This window comes from Muntiacus reevesi, chromosome 8 (assembly GCF_963930625.1).
Source record: "Muntiacus reevesi chromosome 8, mMunRee1.1, whole genome shotgun sequence".
NCBI lineage: Eukaryota > Metazoa > Chordata > Mammalia > Artiodactyla > Cervidae > Muntiacus > Muntiacus reevesi.
The window spans coordinates 47,652,414-47,673,806 of record NC_089256.1 but is presented as its reverse complement, the minus strand read 5'-3'; the positions used below and the strand labels follow the sequence as shown (position 1 = coordinate 47,673,806).

The 21,393-nt window shown below is 43.4% G+C and overlaps 1 protein-coding gene across 16 annotated transcripts in view; it reads right to left on the bottom strand.

The window, feature by feature from the left end:
• KALRN (kalirin RhoGEF kinase) overlaps positions 1–21,393 on the bottom strand; it is a 678,650-nt gene that overhangs the window by 105,479 nt on the left and 551,778 nt on the right. For 4 of the 16 annotated variants that reach the window (XM_065943388.1, XM_065943389.1, XM_065943390.1 and 1 more), the window contains exon 1: positions 20,017–20,288. The exons of the other annotated variants lie outside the window; for them this stretch is intronic. In XM_065943388.1, the coding sequence (XP_065799460.1) occupies positions 20,017–20,101 (85 nt within the window). In that variant the 5' untranslated portion in view covers positions 20,102–20,288. Of the gene's footprint in view, positions 1–20,016; positions 20,289–21,393 lie in introns of those variants that run through there. 16 annotated transcript variants of the gene reach the window in all.

Below are 21,393 nucleotides of genomic sequence, written 5' to 3'. Positions count from 1 at the left end.
TAGGAGTGTCTATTTCCCCTGTTCTTACTATTAATTTTGTTCACCTGAAGGGTTAAAATTTCTTACTTTTATTTGTATTTCTCTGATTTCTACTGTTACTATCTTTCCCAAAAGTTTACTTTTTTTTAGTTCTCCTTTTTACTTTGGCCCATTTTCCTATTGGGATATTGCCTTTTTTCTTCTTGATTTCTAAGAACTCTTCATACATTCTGTATATTAATTTTTTGTCTTCTATGTAGATTACAAGTATTTTCTCTCAGCCTATTGTTTGTATTAACTTCCTTTAGAGTGTCTATTAAATTCACCTGAAATCTATCTGGAATTAATTTTTATGTAGAATGTTATTTGAAGACATCATTTACCTTACTATTAAAAAAATTTTTTTTTGGCCATGCTGAGCAGCATGAGAGATCTTAGGTTCTCAACCAGAGATCAAACCAGTTCTCCATGCAATGGAGTGTGGTGTCTTAACCACTGGGTTGCCAAGAAGTCCCCTTACCTACTCTAGCATCAGGAAAAATATTTTAAACTTCAAAAGTACCTGTTTTCTGTTTATCTCATAAGCTTTCATATTTTATAAATCAAAATCATGGACTTGGTTAGCAGATAGGACTTTGAGAAAAGATTAAGGAGCAGCCTCACCCCACATCTCACAGCCTGAGCATCTTCACACCCTGTGCATGCCCCACCCTGTGCAGGCACAGAGCTTGCCAGACTCGTGAGAGGCAGAGCTCAGGCTCTGGCTCTTGGGGCAGTTTCCGTGCTCCTCTGGGTCACATGTCAACAGTAAGGTTCCCCATTGAAGAGACGATACACTCCAGTCTAAATATCGCAGAAGGCCCAAGTTTAAGGACCCAGGAATGCCTATATAAGGACATTATAGTCACTACTTCAAATCACAATTTCCCCCATGCAAACACTCCAATAAATGTGATTTTATTTATCTGTTTTAAGTTTCAATATAGGTTCAATAAGTAGTTACAATGAATGCATGGACATAGTTAGTCGAATGTTTAAATTATTTGTGATGGGGATAATATGAGTCAGCAGGGTACTGAGATGATAAAGAGGGTTAAAGTCAACAAGAAGTAGATTTTCCAGTAAAGCCTCATGAGAGATGCTAGAAGCTGTAGCAAGAATAACATGCTGAGAGGGTGTGTTTAAGGGAGGAGAGAATCCCAGTCATGTGTGATGGAGAGCTGGGGTGGAAGGGTAGGGAGTGGTGGAGGTGGGGCCAACTGCCACTCTGCTCTTGGATGGTCTGACATATCACGCTGTCATGGGTGAAGCACAGAGGATGACAAACACATGTGAGTGAATATGCATCTTTATTAAATATATGAACCAAAAAACCCTAAACTACTGAAACTCTGTAACTGGGAGTCAAAAACTGATGTAGCACCTGTAGTCACTGCAGCTCAATGGGGTGGGTCACAAAGAGCCATCTGCACTGTCTCATCCAAACCCCCTCAATGACTGTGACCATGGATATGGTAGACAGCTGACTAGGTTAGAGGTCAGGGAGGGCCAGAACAAGGAGAAGCTGCACCTGCCACCCTGCCCCCATCAACCCCAAGAACCACAAGGGCAGGTGGAAAAAAGAGTCTAGAGACCTGCTTGACATAAAATCTACCATTTTACCATGTAAGTGTACTACAATGCTGTGCAACCATCACCATCATCCACCTTTACATTCTGTATGTTCTCTACTGAGATCTTACAACATGACAAACACTCTAATCATTTTACTTCCAGTCTTGTGTAAGGTTTGCAACACTGCACATGTATAGGTGTTATTATGATGCTCATTTGATACCAAAGATGTGGCATAGAGAGGTTAAGCCCTTTCTGGCAGGTTGCAGAGGTGCTAAGTGCCAGAGCCAGTATTTGATGGAGCCAGTATTTTGGGTAGGTATGCAGAACTCTAAAATGTACACTCTTACAGTTTTGAGCTTCATTTGGATGAAGGACCACGGTATAAGTGAGAGTGAAAATGTCTTAATGCATCTATTATCTGCATACACAAAAATGAATTTAAAATTTTCTAGGTCAAATTGCAAGTGAGGAAAATCTGAACTATTTCTAACCCCAAAGAATGGAAATTGCACAGTACTCATTCTATTTAATAGGATAATGTAAGGATCATAAAAATATTTATAGGGCTTTCATGAGCTCATCTGCAAACTACATCTCCCAAACCTATTTTCTACCATTAAGCGCCTCATCTTTCAATTCTACTATCACAAGGTTGTGCAGAAACAACTTCTGTGGTTCAGGACAAGCAACAGAGCCCAACAGTGACACCAGGAGTGGCTTGCCACAGCCCAGTGGGTGACCCCCATGCTCCCACTCTGGAGAACACACTGTTCAAAGCATAGAGAAAGCCTGAAAAATGGAAAAGCAATCTTGATAAGACTATTTTTTTGTCCTTATCATGAGTTTTTGTGTTTGCCACCCATGCGTCTCTTGATTGTTTCAGAAAAGGGATCTCTTAGTAGTAGGATCCCAGTCCAGAGCACACCACCCAGAACCACACATGTGAGTTGAAGTTGTTCATCTGCCTTATCCTGGTGATGCTGTGGGAAAGACCTGCTCAAAGATCATTGGGTCCAATCTGAGAACAGGTTTTCCTAGCTTGGTATGATGTATTATTCCACGGGATGGGACAGGGTTAGGAGGGGGATGATCCATAGATCACCACAAGGTAAAAAAAACCACAAGGTAAAAAAAAACCCAAAACAACCTTTATTTCCCTCTAACTCTAATCAAGTTCAAAGTCAAATGAGGCAACCTTTACTTTAAAGCAATCTGACAGGCTAGCAGAGGGGAATTGGAGAAGGAAATGGCAACCCACTCCAGTGTTCTTGCCTTGAGAATCCCAGGGACGGGGGAGCCTGGTGGGCTGCCGTTTATGGGGTCACACAGAGTCGGACACGACTGAAGTGACTTAGCAGCAGCAGCAGCAGCAGCAGAGGGAATACTGACTTTTTCTGAGACAGAATCCCATAGTTAGGATACACATTTTCAATATCTATGCTAAGGAACAGCAGAGATGGATATTCCATTCCAAAAACTGGCTGGGTTGGGACTTCCCTGCTAGTCCAGTGGTTAAGAATCCTCCTTGCAATGTAGGGGATGTGAAATTCGATCCCTGGTCAGGGAATCATGATTCCACATAACTGTGGAGTTACTGAGTCCGTACACTCCAATGAAGATCCCACATGTCACAACTAAGACCCAATATAGTCAAATTAAAAGAAAAAACTTGGCAGGGTCCACCCCACAGGTCAGACACAGTTGGGCCTGTAGGCAGCTCTCCTGTGCAGGGGCGACCCCTGCACAGTCCAGGACCCCTGGGCAGAGACAGGCACAGGAAGGAAGAAGGGATGATGGACACCATAGGGAGAGCTACACTTTCAGTTACTCAAGTTAACAGGGGGCTCTGGAGGTGAATTCTAATGGTCTCACTAGGAGAGGTCTGTGAACCCTATGGAAGAATTCAGGAGTGTCAACACAAGAGAGCAGGAAATTAACCACAGTCAATCACAGGCTGCCCTCTCTACCAGGAGAAGGCAGGTGGAATACACAGGGTTCTGGAAGGGCTGTGATGACTAGAAACAGCCTCCCTGAGACAGTTGATACTATTTTAAGAGACAAACAAGAGTGACTGTGGTTAAAGATAATCACAGTCAGATGTTGGCAAAAGTAGACAAACATTCTAGGCCTCTGCTATTTAGGGTATAACAGTTTGTGCGTGTGTGTGTGTGTGTGTGTGTGTGTGTGTGTGTATATCAGGCAATGCTTAGGTTAAGAGCTTTAGCAGCACAGGGTTTATATATGCAAATAAAAGTAGTACCCTGCAAGAAAAAGCTGCTTCTGTAACTGCAAACCTATCCCATAGTTTCAGAACACAATATGGAACTGTACCAAATTCCAGCACAGTAATAAAAAATATAGAACTTGATACAAGGATCAGAATCAAGCTGGGCGGGCAGTAGGGTAAGTGGGAGACAAGAGTAGAACAATGAGAAGAAACCAGGACTCAATTTATTAACCACGTGCTCTTGGGAAAATTGTTTCATCTGTCTGAGCTCCAGTCTTCTCTTATGTGAAATGTGTAGGCTGACTCCCCAGAGAACAACAAAGGGGAGGCTGTAGTAGCACCTGGTAAATCATTTCCACAGACACTCCCTTTCGTTCCCAGACCCCACCTCTTTCCCCATGCTCTTTCCTTTGCCCAGCTTCCTGGATGAAAAGCATCTCTCCTGACCCTTCAAGACCCACTCCCCATGTTACCTCTTCACAGGCCTTCCTTGCACACAACTTTACTTCTCCAGAAGAGCTGCTGGTGTTGTCCTCTGAGCACGCCCAACAGAGGAGGCAGAGGGACTTCACTTGTCCTTAAACTCACTTCACTTTCTCATTAGACCAAACAGCCTACAGGTCAACAGAGATGATATCTGCTAGCTGCCTCCCCAACACCCACTTCTTTCTTTCCCCTTCACAGGAGCACCTCAGATTTCCCAGCTTTGTGAGTTGAAACCCTGTCCCTGCTCAATCTCCAGCCCCACCCCCACCTCAGGGGTAGGTCCTAAAATAACTGGAATATTTTATTCTCTGGGTCATGGGGATTAAGTCAAAGACGATCACATGCCTGACTCCACATAGGCCCAAAGAAAATCAATTTTAGAGACTTTTTACTTCCTCTTTCTCACTGAACATGAAGGTCTGTAAGTTTTATTATTGGTAAAAGTAATCTAAATCTAACCAGCAATATATTTGTTTAATAACCAAAATGTTAAGTTTCTTTGTTTAAAAGTGAATAATGCGATTTTTGAATACAAGAAGCTCTGACTGGCTGCTGATGACAGAGAGGACATTTCTGAGCCATAAATGGAAGATCAGATATGTACCAGAGCACAGCAGATAACTGCAGTAATTAAAGGAACACATTCAAGATGATCAACTTTGGACATGAACACAGGATAATGGCACAAACTAAACAAATAAATATAAAGGTTGTTAGAGATAACCTGCTGAGAAAGCACTTAAGAACCCAACACACTGGTCTCCAGGTGCAGGGAGGAGACCTTTATAACTCTTAAGAAAAACTGGTACCCTGAATCAGCCCTAGGGCCCACCAGTTCAGCAACTTATTTTGAAAATGGACACTCCCAGGGATCAAAAATTGGGCAAAAAGGCCATTAATTAGAGGTCTAATAAATTTAAGGTCTGCTTTCCTGGAAAGCTTTGAAAAATGTTTACTAATCCTCTATTCCACTTAAAGGTCCATCTCAAATTACTGCCCTATAAGACAGAGAAATATCTGATAATGAGAAAGAATATGATTGTTCATAAGCTAGCATTTACAGAGTGCAGTCTATGCGCCAGAAAGCCAAGACTATATTAGGAGATACACTCCAGTTAATACCTGTATTTTTTCAAGTATAAAGATGAAAAAATTAGCATAAAGAAGTAACTAGACTAATGCAGTTTAGTAAATTCTAATGACAGGATGAAAACGCAGTCTGACCCCTCTAACTAACACTTCCCTTAGAGACCTGAGCTCAAAAGAGAATTGCCCTCAAAATCCTTCTTGTTTACTTACAGAAAATGACAGATGAGAACCAGATAACTAAATGGCCCATGTACCCTTCTGAGTCAAGTCCCTGTTTATAAGACTAACTGGACATTGTTACAAAGTGCTAGAATCACAGCTCCAGAAGCTTTGTGATCTGGTTCTCCTCGTAAGTACAAGTTGGGGCATCTCGGAAAAACATACTCCATGTAGCCTCTCCAAACCTGCCTCTGTTAGAGATCAAGCAGAAAAATAAGACTTCCCTTTTGAGTCACAATCTGATATCATTCTAAAAATGTCACATATGTATGTATAAAGTTTATGGTGTAGGATGCTAATCATGACTATAAACACCAATTGGAGGTGTGACTAAATTATAATAAGAAATATTTTACAAACCAAACCAATTTCAATCCTTTGCATTTATACATTTTTAGTATAAAAATGTGCAAAGCTATTCCAGTATTATGGACACTGTCTCTGGTCCTGTCTCTGAGATATGTACATATTGATATATAAAAAGACACAAACCCAACAAAGATACACTCCAGACAACCAAACCAGGGTGGAAATTTATATAATACAACGTGCAGGTTGTACCTCATGAACCTGGGATTGGTGACTTTGGAATAAGAGGCAAGAGTGAGCACATTACTGTGGCATAATGCTTGGCAGGAAGCCATGGTAATTGCAAATCCAGGTGAGTTTTGTTGCTGATTCTTTGCAATGGGAGGAAACCAAGAGGGTGGAGAATTTAGCTGACTTTCTCCAGGGACCCAGCCAAGCCTGGATAAACTCCAATCATCACCTGGGATGACTATACTTCTCCCTACCCTGAACTCCTCCTCTTCTCCCCTCCTGCTCTGGCCTTTGGAGGAGCTTTGCACACACCCTTGAGGACAGATCGGCTCTGTTTTGCTCTTGCAGCCCGAGCTTGCATATGCTGGCAGAAGATCACAGTTAAATTTAGACCTGACCACCTCACTGGGAAGGAGATGGGGAGCTGGCTGTTTGAGGAGATCCACAGACACTCGGAGAGGTGGCTGATTACACTTCAAGTGGAAGCACTATTTGGTGGTCAAGACATAAGTTAAATTGGGAAGAGGGTATAATTTTCAAACCAAAGCACAAAGAAACAGGGACTTAAAAATTGGAAAGACTGGAAAAAACTCAAAAGGTTACTGAGGTCTTCTCTGTTTTCACCCAGAATTCAAGTAAACAAATAGAACTGCCTGTTTTTTAAATCCTTTTGTGAAATGGGAACAGGAAAGAGTCTCAGAAGCTATCAAGTACAATGTCCAGCAAGTTGTTGAGTCAAGTCTACAACACTACTGAAGACGGTCACTCCAACTAAGCTGAAAACTGTCCTCACACATGACGGGGGCGTATCCCTACAGGAGATGGTAGCTGTGGATGGTAATGCCCCAGAGCAGAAACCAGAGCCAGGGGTAGGGGTGGGGAAGCCCAAGGTGTGTGGGTAGTGCTGAGTGGGAATTCAGCCCTTTTCTCTGAATCCCAGTTTCAAAGTATGGAGGAACAGGACAGCTCCCTAGGACTCAGGTCATGAATCAGGAAGTGAGGACCTCACCAGTGATCCTTTGTGGACACTGGACAGGTTCCCCAGGTGCTTGTGAACCAAAGAATGGCACATAAGCTCTTGAAGCAAGCCAGTGTAAAGTAAGGTGAACTCAAAAAACTATCTGGCTTTATGCCTCTTTTACTTTACTTCCCTGTGTTTTCCCATGATAGTGAGCAAAACTTTTGCAAAAGAATCTTTTAAATGAGGCTCAGAATGCAAATGATACATACTTGGGGACCAGAAGAATGGTAGTAACAAAACTTTTGGTACTTATGTCAGTTTCTCCTACAAGTTTCCTATTGCTCTAGTGTAAATTCTACCTCCTTCTCTCTCCCTCCAACAGATACTCTCACAGCATCCACTGAGAACACTTACAAAGATCTTTGTGTGTGAGAGATTTGCTGCCCTCTCTAAACTTTAAATTTATAAGGGCAATGCTATGTCCACTTTGTTCACTGGCTGTGATCTCCAATTATCCCCCAGTTCTGGAGGAGTCAGAGAGGACCAGCCCAGGAAACTTTGAGTAAGGCCCCCAGAATACTTGTGGCAGCCACAGACCTCCCTGGGTTGTTTGGGAGGGCTTCATGAGACCCTGATTAGATAGGAGCAGGCTACCCAGGCCTGGCTTTGGATCAACCTTGGCCTTCCATCAAGCCAAGAAGGTCATAGGAAGGCCCCATGACATGTCTAAAGAAGGTCCCCAGTATTGCCTGGCCTCACCTGGAGATCCCATGCCAGTGAAACAGATCCTGACTTGGTCAGGACGAGTGGGACCTAACCCTCAGCTCCAGTGTCTGGGAATTCAGCTGTGACTTCACAGTGGTAAAGTTCCCCCAGGATCCCTCTAGACATTTAGAAACACCAGATGCAAGTGGCCACGGCAGGGCAGATTTCAATGGTAGCAAATCTAGAGCAGGTGGCAAGGACATAGTTTCAGGAACCAGAGAGTGACTTCTCATTCACTGGGACCCCTGCCCTCCTAGATTCCTTCCAAAGAGCTGGATCTCCCAGAAGACTTGATCCAGTGCTTCTACCCTCCCCATTCCCCCAAACAAAACAGCAGGACTACTCTACATCTGGGCTTCCCTAGTGGCTCAGGCAGTAAAGAATTTGCCTGTAATGTAGGAGATCTGGGTTTGATCCCTGGGTCAGGAAGATCCCCTGAACAAGAGAATGGCAATCCAACTCCAGTATTCTTGCCTGGAGGATTCCATGGACAGAAGGGCCTGGCAGTTCATGGGGTCGAAAAGAGTCGGATATGACTCATTCTACATTTCACTGTCTTTTCTACACTTGATCTTAGCCAAAAGGCAGAGAAGCGATTCCACTATCATTTCTATAAAGGTATAAGCAGTGTGCTACAGACAGAATGATATTATTTTACTCAGCACCAGCTAAGACTTCAGGCAAGTCCTTTATCTTTTCCAAAGTGCTCTTCTCAAGGATAAAATTGAGATCTTTTGTTCTGTGATACGGTAACATTCTAGCAATCTATGACAACATACAAGCAAGGTGAGCTATATATACCCTTTCCCTACACAAATAGGGAGATGGTCCCAATATCTGTATAACACTGCATTCTGTCAAGCGCTCAGTGAAGCTTCGAAAGGACAAAAATGGGATGAAAAATGCTGCTCAGAATGAATCAAACATCAAACGTCATTCAGCTAAATGGCAAAATGAAATTTGTCTGAGTTCAACCAAGAAGTGCACACACCCACCTAGTCAGGTCTCCTCTGGATCTCAGTCCCAAGTCAGAGCAGTGGGCTCCCCTCAGCCTGCCACACAGCCCTATCTTACCCTCAAATCCTGAGGACAGTCCAGCCGTGCTTCTCATGTCACGTGAGGAGGCAGGACTGGAGTGAAATCAATCAGTTGAGGGTTAGAGAGTTGGGAGCTGGTAGCACTTTGCCACTCATCCTCTTCACTGTTCTTTTTAAGACTTTCCCTCATTTTGTTCCTAAAAGGTGGCTAATCTGAGCTCTCTGAGGAGAACTTGCAATATCTGTCCTGTTTCCTCACAAACTATGTTGGCTCAGAAAGGGAAAAGTATAACTGCTTTTCTTGAAGGTTTCAGTGGAGAAGGCCTGTGGGCATCTTGAAGCATCAGAGAGACTGCTATCCTCCTGGAATTATGAAGAGGACTGAGGGAATGGGCTGGGATTGGCCTTGGAGTGGGATGAAAGTTTCTAATTTTATATCCTTTCTACTCTGGCACATCAATGTATCATGGACCATAGATACAGGAAAGCGCCATCCAAGGGAAATATAATGCAAATCACAAATATGAGCCATGGATTTTACATTACACAAAAAATAAAATTGTATAATTTTACATCATTTAAAATCTTCTGGTAGTCACAATAAAAAGTAAAAACAAACAGGTGCAATTAATTTTCATATATTATATTTAACCCAATATGTCCAAAACACAATCATTTCAATATGTAATCAATATTTTACATTTTTTTAACTAAATCTTTTAAATCTGGCATGTAATTTATACTTCAGTACAGCTCCACTTGGATCAGGCTCATTTCAAGTCCTCAATAGCCACATATGGCTGGTGGCTACAGAATTAGCATAGCTTGAGAAGGCAGGTCTAACCTCTCCTCTTTGGTCTGCTGCATTTCCCTGCTGGCTTTAAACACACTATATACTCAGCCCTTTAAAAACTCCTGTAAGGGGGCTTCCCTGGTGGTTCAGTGGTAAAGAATCTGCCTGCCAATGCAGGAGACGTAGATTCCATTCCTGATCAGGGAAGATCCCACATGCCATGGGGCAGCTAAGCCCATGTCCCACAACTGTTGAGCCTGTGCTATAGAGCCCAGGAACTACTGGGCCCACAGCTACTGAAGACTGTGTGCCCAAGACCTATGCTCTGCAACAAGAGAGGCCCGTGAGAAGTCCGTGCACCATAACTAAAGAGAAGCCTGTAACAAAGACCAGCACAGCCAAAATAAATAAATATAATAATTTTTAAAAACCTGTAAGGCCCAGAGAGAACCCTTAATCTCCTGATAAGCCCTCTCAGATCCCCAGGCCACTGTGTTCCCATCAGCTTCTACATAATTATTTTAGTAAGAGACCAGGCAGATCCTTGAAGCATCTTTTCTCTTATTATCTTCAGCAACTATTTTCCTTGTTTTTTTGGAGGGGTCACTATTTACTGTTTCATACTTATCGAGCACTCCCAAGTTGAACTAAAAGATCCTCAGGGGCATAGAAACATCTTAAATTCTCTGTGGCTGCTAGTCTAATACCTGCCACATGGTACTCAAATATTTAGGGACTGAGCATACAAAATATACTCAGCTTGATTTCTCATATGATTAAGGAACTAATGAAATCATTTGAATGTGACAGCACAGTTTCACAGAGACATCTATACACTCATTAATGCTAACAATAATCCAACACTTACACACCACTCACCACGTGCCAGTTCTAGGTGATTAACATATGTAAGCCCATCTAAGCCTTGTAAGATCTCCCTGACTAGATTTCATGATCATCAAATTTCACTAGATTTCCATCTTTCAGATGAGGAAAACGAGGCAGAGTCTTTGTAACTTGCACAAAGTCACATAGGTAAATGGTAGAATTGGGATTCAAATTCATTCTGTCTCCAAAGTCCAAGCACTTAAATCATCATGATATATTGCCTCTCAATCCATTACCATCACAAAGTGTATTTTTTTACACCATACCTATCAGTACATAGCTTAAGAAACAAAAGCTCTCAGCCAGCATATTTCCTTATAAAAAAAGAATTAAGTTAATTCAGAAAACGTAAACAGAAGTAAACAACAGGAGAGACATAAAATTCCTGGTCCCAGAAGATGTTTCTCGTAAGTCCTCTTTAAACAAAGAACAGTACACTTTTCCTTTCAAAGAGTATAGAATTGGGGGTAACTGGCAACTAAGTCTTGAAATTTGGGATGTCATTTCTCTCAGGACCTCCACTTCACAGGATTTATCCTAAGGAAGTAATTATAGGTTTGTGTCAAGACTTAACTATAAGAATGGTCATTATAATATTGTTGATAATAGCAAAATTAGAAACCAAAAATAGGGAGGTTGAAAATAAAAACAAACCATATTTACATGTGATAAAATGAGCATCTAGTGCTATGCTAATAAAACAGGTTTCTGAATAAAACAAAAAACCTTGATTTGTGGTGTCTGGTGACCTTCTTAGTATAAATACTCCCACTATGGCTGTTCTCAAGCTTAACCATCCACTCTCAAAATCCTGAATATTTAACAATCCCAATCTGAACTGAGCTGGCATATCACTGGATGCATTCACAAAAATGTCATGAAAATTATTTAATATGTTATGTGAAAAAAGTTTATAACACTACTATATCATATTTCTGGAAAAATACACACATAGGATATATTCAACATGTTAACATGGCTCTCTCTAAGTAATGGAATTTTATTATCATTTATCTGTATTTTCAAATGCTTTCCCAAGGCAGAAGAAAAAAGTAAATCAAGACTCTCTTTCCCAATAACAATAATTTTGAAATGACCTATCTCTTTGGAGGCATGTCTCAAAAAGAGAAAGAGAAAAATCTCTGGACCTGTTGGTGAAAGCAGCTACACAGTTAGAAGCCTCAGGATTGAGGAGATTCCTAATATGAAGTGAGCAAATAGGCTGAGTGGGTAAAATCTGCAGCTCTAGCCCTGTGCATACTGGTCTCATGGGGAAGGGGGTAAGTTGTACTCCTTGGAAAGGAAAGGTGTGACATAGGGAGTGGAAATATATAAATGCCACAAGAATCTGTCTGAACAATCTGATTCTGGAAGGATCTATTTCTTAACCCAAAGCTCTTCCTCATCCCTTCCCACCAAATTTTAGCCATTGTATTAAATCAGTCCTGACAATTGTCAAGTTCAAGTCTTGTCTATGGCAAAACTCTCTGTAGCCACTAAAAATATCCTGGAAATACATCTACTTGGGAAGACGTTTCAAAGATTAAGCAAAATCTTGTTTTAAAACAGAATATATAATATGAACCCATTTATTTTAAAAGGGAGCAAACACATAGAAAAGAATATATTAAATGGTTAAGTAGTTGTTTCTAGGTAGTTAAGATTATGTTATCAAAGTTTTACTTTTATGGCCTTTTGGTTTGCCTAACTTTTGATTTTTTTCTTAACTAACCACAGTTACCGTTAAGAGTCTGAGGGAAATGATCATAAAAGTGAAGGAGTCTTAAATGGGAAGAAGGATGCCATAACTACCCTTCCTTGCCCCTGGGGGCTAATGGGCTCAGAGAAGATGTGTGTGATTCTTAATGCCAACCCTTCTTCCCATCCCATCCCCCTCAAGTAACAGTGAGCGGGAAGGACGCCCCCTCCCCACTTCTCAATCCCCAGGAAGCAAAATCCCCCGGAAGCAGGTCACAGATGCCCTTGCTGGAGCTGGGCGAAGGGAGGAGGAAGGTAGGGGAGGGTGGAGAGAAAAGAACAAACCAAAAATATGAAGCCCCCTGGAGAGCTTGTTAAAACGCAGACTGCTGGGTTTTAGTCAATGGAATTTGAATCAGTGGGGCCAAGAATCTGTATTTCCAATGTGTTCTCCAGTGGTAACCATTCTTGGAGCTCTTCTCCTTGAAGATGAGGAGAGAGGAGGCACGACACAGGTGTGAGGATGAGATAAAAAATCTGCACAAAGTGGCGTGTTTGCAATTCTTTTGAACATTTAGGCTTGGTTCATTTTTGGATGGGGAAGGATAATATCCCTTTCTCCCTGGGAGAAATAATGGATATGCTAACGGAGGAAGGGCAGAAACTGGGACTTCCTGAGCAGTCCTGAGCCTGCACATGAAAGGTGCCCTAAGAGACCAAACACAGGCCTACAACTAATCTGGCCTCAAGGAGAGCAGGTTCTTGGATACAGAGACGTTTTATGAGGTAGTTTCAAACAAGCAGCAGAAGGGGGTTTCCCTTCCTTTCAATTTGCTAGTTTCCTCACTGTGGTCTCCAGGAAAGTAAGAAAAGTGAAAGGACTTGTTTCGTAACTCTGATCTTTGCTTTTTATCTGGCAAAAGTCAATCTGGCAGCCTCTTGGCTGCCTCACAGGTATTAAACCAGGGCTCCCCTCCTTCCAGGAAGTATAACACAGAAGGTTCACCTCAGGAGAGGAGCTCCATTAGTCACTGAATAGACCAAGCTACCCATGTTTCTCATCCACAAGGAATATACAAGATACTGGCCAAACCTCACACAAATGTCTAGAACTTCAAGGGCTGTGGTGAGCAGGTCATGATTTTTACCTAGGCAAAAACAGCCTGAAGAGGACACCTGCAAATCTTGCAAAAGAAGGATGTGCAACAAATGCTGGCTGATGGGATCAGAAAAATGTTTCACTAGATTGTTAGCCAAAGTCAAGGGGCTGGCAGGACATGACGTCTTTTTATTTAACATAGGTTCTCAGGACCTAAACTTCAATACTGGTGTAATTACGATCCAATTCTTACACAGTGTTTCCCCTCAGAGAAGAATAACTCAAGGATGCTTATGGTATCTTGCCAGTACCTACTCTCAAACGTTCTTTTATGTAACCAGTGATTATAATACTAGAAGTGTTATGTTTTTTACAGTTTTAATTGGTTTAATTTTAAAAAGAAGGAAATTCCTATCATACTTACAGATGCAGACCTTCTTTCCCCACGGTGGCAGCTCTACAGCAGTGAGGCACAGTTGACAATGGTTTGAACTAAGACCATTAAATTCCTTAGAAAGGTATATTTGCAGCATTTTCACCCAGAAGACCCCACATATTTATCTGGGAGCCCCCTGGGTATGCGTTCCATGTCTAATATTACAATTACTGTTACCATTAGTAGCTATGCTTTTTAAAGCACTTTACATACCTGATGGTAAGCTAAGTCCTTTACATACATTCTCTTAACTAATCCTCATAACAGCCCAATGGGGTCAGAACCATTATGATTCCCATCCATTCTCCCCCAGTATCCAGTACAGGGCTAGCAGGCAGTCAGCATGTAAACATGTGTCAAATGAATTAAAACACTGTGTGTTACATAAAAACCAGTGACTTTTAAAAATGGAATGATAGGAATGCATTTCATTTTCACCTGAAAGCGTACACTTCATGGAAGAAGACAAGAAAAATGGGGGGAAAGGGACCCTTGGAATTAAATTGAACCAGAGGGAAAACATGGACAAATATTTACTAAGAACAATGTGCAGAAACTGCTCTGGGATAGACAGAGATGCTCAGCCTTCTGTGGTCCTGGGACAGAACAGCCACTCAAAACAGACCAGGCAGGTTCAGATCCCAATGACTCCAGTCACCCCGCAGGAACCACAGATCATTCCACAGTCAACACCCAAGTTCCAGCCTGGGGTCAGCCTCTACCCTTCTCAGTTACCCAATCGAGAAGGGTAGAGGCTGACCCTAGATGTCTTTGTCCAGAGTAAGAGAAATTGATCGCATGGGTAGGAAGAGAAAAATGCAGTTGCAGAAAGAGTACTGGGAAAGGGTTATAGGTTTGAGCTCGCTACTAAATGGCTGAACGGTTTCTTCTTGCAGAAAAAAAAAAATCTATTAAATAATCTCTGAAGTTACTTCTAGTTCTAATGTCCCATGATATAGCTAGCCCCTTCCGTTTGAGAAGCCCTTCTCAGAGTTCAGGCCTTTCAAGGGCAGGGAAAATATGGGGTTTTGGTCTGAAGGAGAGGGCAGGTCACGCAGCCACTTACACTCACTGAAAAGGAGCAGCATCAGAAGGATGGGGAGTGTTTTTAAAGCAGAAGAGAAGAACCAAGATTCAAGAAGAACCTCACTAAGTAGATACAAAAGCATTACTCCAGACTACGGCAGGCCTACAACATTGTTTGGACTCACAAGTGAATCCCTCCTCCCTCACACACACATTGCATAAAAACACGAGTCTGAGCTGTTAGCTTTTTATTTCAGGTTCAGTTCAGTTGCTAAGTCATGTCTGACTCTTTGCGACCCCGTGGACTGCAGCATGCCAGGCTAGGACTTACCAACTTGTGGTACATGGAACCACTGTGGTGACAGGCCCACAGCATGACAGGCCCACTGATCACCCACAGCATGATCACTTACCAAAGGAAGGATATTTGACTTCCATTTCCAATCTCCCCCAACCCCAACCAAATCCATATATTCCTACTTCTACTAGGCTACATTAAGACTGGAAGACAGGGAATTATTGATATCCCTATTACTATTAACTAGTTAGAGAATCAAATGTTCAGAAAACTAAGATCATGGCAACCAGTCCCATCACTTCATGGCAAATAGATGGGGAAACAATGGAAACAATGAGAGACTTTATTTTTGGGGGCTCCAAAATCACTGCAGATGGTGACTGCAGCCATGAAATTAAAAGACACTTGCTCCTTGGAAGAAAAGCTAAGACCAACCTAGACATCATATTAAAAAGCAGAGACATTACTTTAGCAACAAAGGTCCATCTAGTCAAAGTTATGGTTTTTCCAATAGTAATGTATGGATGTGAAAGTTGGACTATAAAGAAAGCTGAGTGCCGAAGAACTGATGCTTTTGAACTGTGGTGTTAGAAAAGACTCTTGAGAGTCCCTTGGACTGCAAGGAGATCCAACCAGTCAATCCTAAATGAAATCAGTCATGATTATTCATTGGAAGGACTGAAGCTGAAGTTGAAACTCCAATACTTTGGCCACCTGATGCAAAGAACTGACTCACTGGAAAAGACCCTGATGCTGGGAAAGATCGAAGGTGGGAGGAGAAGAGGACGACAGAGGATGAGATGGTTGAATGGCATCACCAATGCAATGGACATGAGTTTGAATAGGCTCCAGAAGTTGGTGATGGGATAGGGAAGCCTGGCATGCTATAGTCCATGGGGTTGCAGAGTCGGACACGACTGAGCAACTGAACTGAACTGAGTCAAAGAATCAGGGATGGGAAGAGAAGCATAAGATCTAGGTTGGGGACAGTATGTATGTTTGGAAATTCTCCCCAGATTAAGGTATATCCCTGGGAGGAAGAGAAAACCAAGAGGTGTATTGGGAAAACATACATGTTAAATGGTCAATTCAATTTTCATAGTGGTAAAGGCACTTCCTGGAACATAAAGAAAATGGTATGTATTGCTCAATGTCCTAAGACTTCTCTGTCCTTTGGGAGGTGAACTAAAGTAAACTAAAGTGAAGGTCACTTCAGTTTCTCTCTGAGATAACCAACACCTTTCTAAAGAAACTTGCTGTCATGGTTTCACACATTAAATTCAGTTTCTAAAATGAGCCAGGGAAGGGACATTCAAGTCAAGGTTTTGAATAAGGTTCCTACTCGGTTATTCTGGGAAAAGGTAGGGAGGAGAAAAGAAATTATAGATGAAGATGGCTTGCAAAAGCCCTGTAAACCCCCATAACCTTTGCCCAGACCCACCCACCCCTGTGATGGGAGAGCCATGGGAATGTAATCCCAGCACCTCTCCTGTGAGCTGACTCAGTCTGGGTAAGTCACCACTCCTTCCTCTTTTCACCTCTGAGATAGTCTCCTGAACCAGTCACTGTTCACTGTCTAAATGGGGAGCCGTGTCGGCACATGGGCTTCAGCTGCATGGACAACGATACAACAGTAAGCAAGTATGAATAAATGCCATGAACCCTGTGGAGAAACAGAGGAGGGCAGTAGTCAGGAAACGTTTCCAAGAAGGGACAGTTGTCCATAGACCCAAGGTTAATTACAAGTTGACTAGAAAATTAAAGCCTCTAAAACTGACTGCCACCCACTCAGGTCTAAAAAATCTCCAGGCTCTGTGATCTAAGATGTCACAAATTCCAGTCTACAGCATAGGACTTAGCAACACTCCAGGTGACTTGAAATCCTTTTCATCACTTAGAAACAAGTTGCTTTTTAAAATCTTAAGATCATTAAAGAACAATCCAGAATGGACCCACTTTTTCAGGTGTAGAGGAAAGTGTAAGCAACCAAAGCAATCCTGAAACTTCCTACAGAGCGTGGCATTAATGATTAACCACCCTTCACACACACACATACACACCCCATTATTTCATGTTTGGCTATTTTTCACTTCCAAAAAGGCAGTTATAAATGTTATTGGCTTTCCTTCTTCCTTCTCACCCATCTCTATTTCCATTCTACCCATGATTCTCAGTTTTCCTGCCCTTTAACCCTAATTTCAAGGTAGGGAAGGAACATCATCTTTCATCAAACCTCTCTGCCACACTCATACTCAACAGAAACAAAAACTGGAACAGAAGAACACCAGATAGCTGCCTTAATCACTTTCCCAAACCCAAAGGCAAGCTCCACTAACTTCATCTATATTTTTCTCAAATATGATTTAAAGGCCACATAGGTACATCACTAAATCCTTAACTCTTACTCTAGTGTTAACAATTACAACCACTTAGGATTCACCAGAGCAAGTCCAGGATAGCTTAGGTTTGTGTCAAAAATAACCAAAACATTCCACTTCCTCTTGGTTCCTTTTTTCCCAGATATTAGGAGGTGTCCTTTAAATGCAGGACTGGAAGCCAGTCACAGTCAGCCAGGGCTCCTTGACTCAGGAACCATAGTATGGGTTCTGACAGCTTCAGAGTCATCCTTACAACCAGAGAAACTGGTTTAACGGAAAAGGGAGGCCAGGCAGGTCTCTGGTAATGCCCTGCCATCAACTCCTCAGACACTCTCCTGAGTCCTTCTCTGTGTTGCAGCTTCGGTATAGAGTTCTGGGGCTCTGGACAATGCATTCAAGCTCAGTACAAGACCTTGTATTTTCAGTCGGCTTCCAGATAGATGTCTATAGGCTGGGTGGGGACTCAGAGTTCTCTCTTCCATTAGAACAGATGCAGGAAGCCTCAAGCAGTACCCAACACCTCAGACACTGTCACCCTACCCAGTGGAGCCAGGAGCTCTTTGAAGGGTGGCTAAGTCACTTTCACCACCATACTCCTCAGATTTGAGTCCCAGTTTCCCATCTTCACATCTTTTAGATCTAGGAAAGAGTAAGGGGTAAAGTGGGAGAAGGGGAGAGGCACCCACCTTTGTTATCCTCCTTTTCGCTTTTAAGCTGCTTTCACTGCTCAGGACTTTTCCTTCTCTCAGTCTTCAGCTAAGACATTCTCCTCCACTCAGGCTATAGCAACACCCCTTCTCCAAGCCACTGAGCCTGTAGCCACTGCTTTCCCAGTCCTGCAGGCAGGAGGTGACCCAGCAGGCGCCCCAAGTGAGCTCCCTGCCCCCTCCTTGCACCACAAAACAGAGGGCCAGCCAGGGCAATTCACAAACAAATTGAAGGCTGAAAGACCCCTGGAGAATTACTCTGTCAGGAAGCTGGGGCTGCCACACATCTGGACTCAAGGAGGCAGCTGCAGGGCCTTTAGATAAGCACCGCCCAAGTTCCCAAATTTTGCCTTTGGACAGGAAATGGACTCCCTAGAAATCCTACTTGGAAACTCTGCACCAGGACAGCAGCCTAGCCTTCACCGAAAACCCACCCATTCAGATTCCCTTTGGCCATTTCCGGCTTCCTCTCCCTTTTAATACCTGCTTCTTTCAATTCCCAGCCACGGTTTTATATGGTTCTGAACTAGGCTTGGATTTTTGTGAGGGTCCCTGGCCTCCTAAAGTTCTTTCTCCCTCTGAATTTTGATTTTTAGAGTTAGCTACTACACAGTTCTAAGCTGTTTTGATTAAATGCAGAGACTGAGAGAATCTAATGCTGAGATTATGAACCTTAATGACTTGGGGAAAGGTCCTTCAGATTTAATTAGTTTTTGTGGCCTTATATCTGTTTAGGATGGAGAATTTGTTAGAGCTGTGTGTAGGGTGGGCACATAAGACGGTTGTCACTTGGATAAAGTTTATTCACCACTAAGTCCCAGAGAGTTCCATGGGGACCTTATCAGGTTAAGATGGGCATGGAGTCTGGGGCATTGAAAACAGGGGTAGAGGAGAGACACCATCAGGTGAAATTTTTAAAAGACCAATGTCAAGTGAGAGCCTATATTCTCACTTCTAACTACATAGAAACAGACCCTCTGAGCCGAGGTGTTAAAGAGACATGAAATGTGTTAGGAACATCTACTAACTCTGTCTAGGAAGGGCTCCATTCTTTTTCAGGATGGGCTGCACACCAATAACCTTCCTTCTGTCATCCTTCTCACCATCTTGTTTTGCAGGTTGATTTTGGGAAAATTAGTTGCTTCCTGCAAGGCTGCTCAACAACACTAAAATTAGCATAATAATTAAATACAGTCCTAATTGGGTACATAGAGAGTTCCTGGTTAACTAATGAGCCAAGCTCTGGCCCAGAGCTGCAAACCCACGCTTGCCTGCCAAAGCCCAGGCACAGAAAAGCGGGCTACAGTCCCCAAATAAAGTTGTCACTTGGCAAAAATAGTTCCTGGTGTAGAGGCAAGTGTCAAATACATTCCTATAGCTAAGAGTCATCCCGCGGCTGAGGTCCATATGTAAATGAGAGCAGGAAAGTGTGACTCTGCCACTAAGGGGAGCGCAGAGCTCCCAGGGCCCTCTCCCCACCCCCCGCATCCGTGCCTCACCCCCCTGCAGACTGGCGCCCAACAACCAAAGTCGCTGATAAGTAACTCAGTTCCCAAACTAGAGCTCCGCATCCAAGTCTGAAGCTCTCTGAGACAGAGAGCGAGCGAACCGCGTAGTGCCGCAGAAACTGCAAAAAACAGAGCTGGGAACAAACTGTCCATCTGCTGTGCTCCGCTCCCCAGCCCGTTTCCCCCATCCCACGGCCCGCCCGCATCCCCAATTCAGCCGGTCCAGTCTTTGCCTAAGAAGGGGCCAATGCTGACAGTCACTCACCCCTGCACGGAAAGCAACAGCAGCACTTCGCAAAGAGCCACCCCAAAGAGGGACCTCGGGAGTACGCGCGGTCGCCGCCCTTCATGCTGCCGGTGGCCCCAGCGCTCCGGCATGGCCCGGGGCACCAGCACCTGTGGGAGCGCAGCCGGCAGGCCACCTCGGTGGGCGCCGCGGCCCCGGAGGCAGCTCACAACCTCGGCCCTCCTTCCCGGCCGTCCCGCACCGCGGCCGCCGCTGCGACTTTCTGGGAGCCGGAGCCACCTTGGGGAGGAGAGGAGGGGCCGGCGGGGAGGGCGGCGCTGGGGGCGGAGTCCCAAAGTCCAGCTGTTCGCCCTAGTCCCGCAGGCAGCGTGGCCCAGGGCCTTATGCAACGCCGCTCTGACCCAGGGCACAGAGCATGCAAGGAAGGAGTGTACACAACCCACAGCGCAACACAGGTGCTTTTCCTTCAGTGTGACTTCCTCTCCTCAAAGGCCACCACAATCAGCTACGGCTTAAAATACACGACCTGACGAAGCTAGAGAGAAGCAATTTTAGAAGGTTCCAGACTCCATACTGCTTTTTCTCTAACAGGTTTCCCTCTTCCTTCTCCTCAGCCTCCGAACATGCACAGCTCCCTGTGTTGAAAATACCTTCACCTATCCTTTTCTTTCCTTCTTTTAAACATTTAAGGTTAAATAATAATAGTGCCTCCTCTTTTTATCAGCTCCGGGACAGCAGTGTTGTTACTTGAAAGCTCTGGATTGGGTAACCTAAGACGGAAGTTCAAAGCTTTGTCCCCTACTAGCTGTCTGACCTAAGGCAAGTCATTTCACTTTTTTGATCTTCAGTTTCTTCATTTAAAAATTATAGGAGGGAAAAATAATCCCCATATTACAGGGTTGCTAGGAGAATTTTAAAAGACATATCCATGAAGTAGAAGTTAAGAGATTTGAGTGAGTGCCTACAGAGAAACTGCAGACACCTTACTTGTGGTGGAAGATGTCCATTCATTCCCCTAACCACACCCAGTGGGTCTATCATTCCTTTACTTAAATCTCTAGCTGTTTCCTTTTTTAACTCTTTTCATATTTCAAGGTCAAGCTCATATCCACCATACCTCCCTGCCCCCCAGAAGCCCACATGGACCACACCAACTGGACCTTCCCACGAACCACTGAGTTTATCACTCACAAAACATCTCTCCCATTCCTTTGTGTCCATATTTAGGAGAAGGGATTTCTAGAAACGTATAGCACTCATAAGGTAGTGATAGCCCAATCATCAGTTTTTTTTTTTTTTTTTTTAAAAAGGAAGCTTGTGAGAAGAACATGAAACAGAAGCTTGATCACTCAATTCCCACCTGGAAGAAAGAGCCACAGGACAAGACTTTGCCGT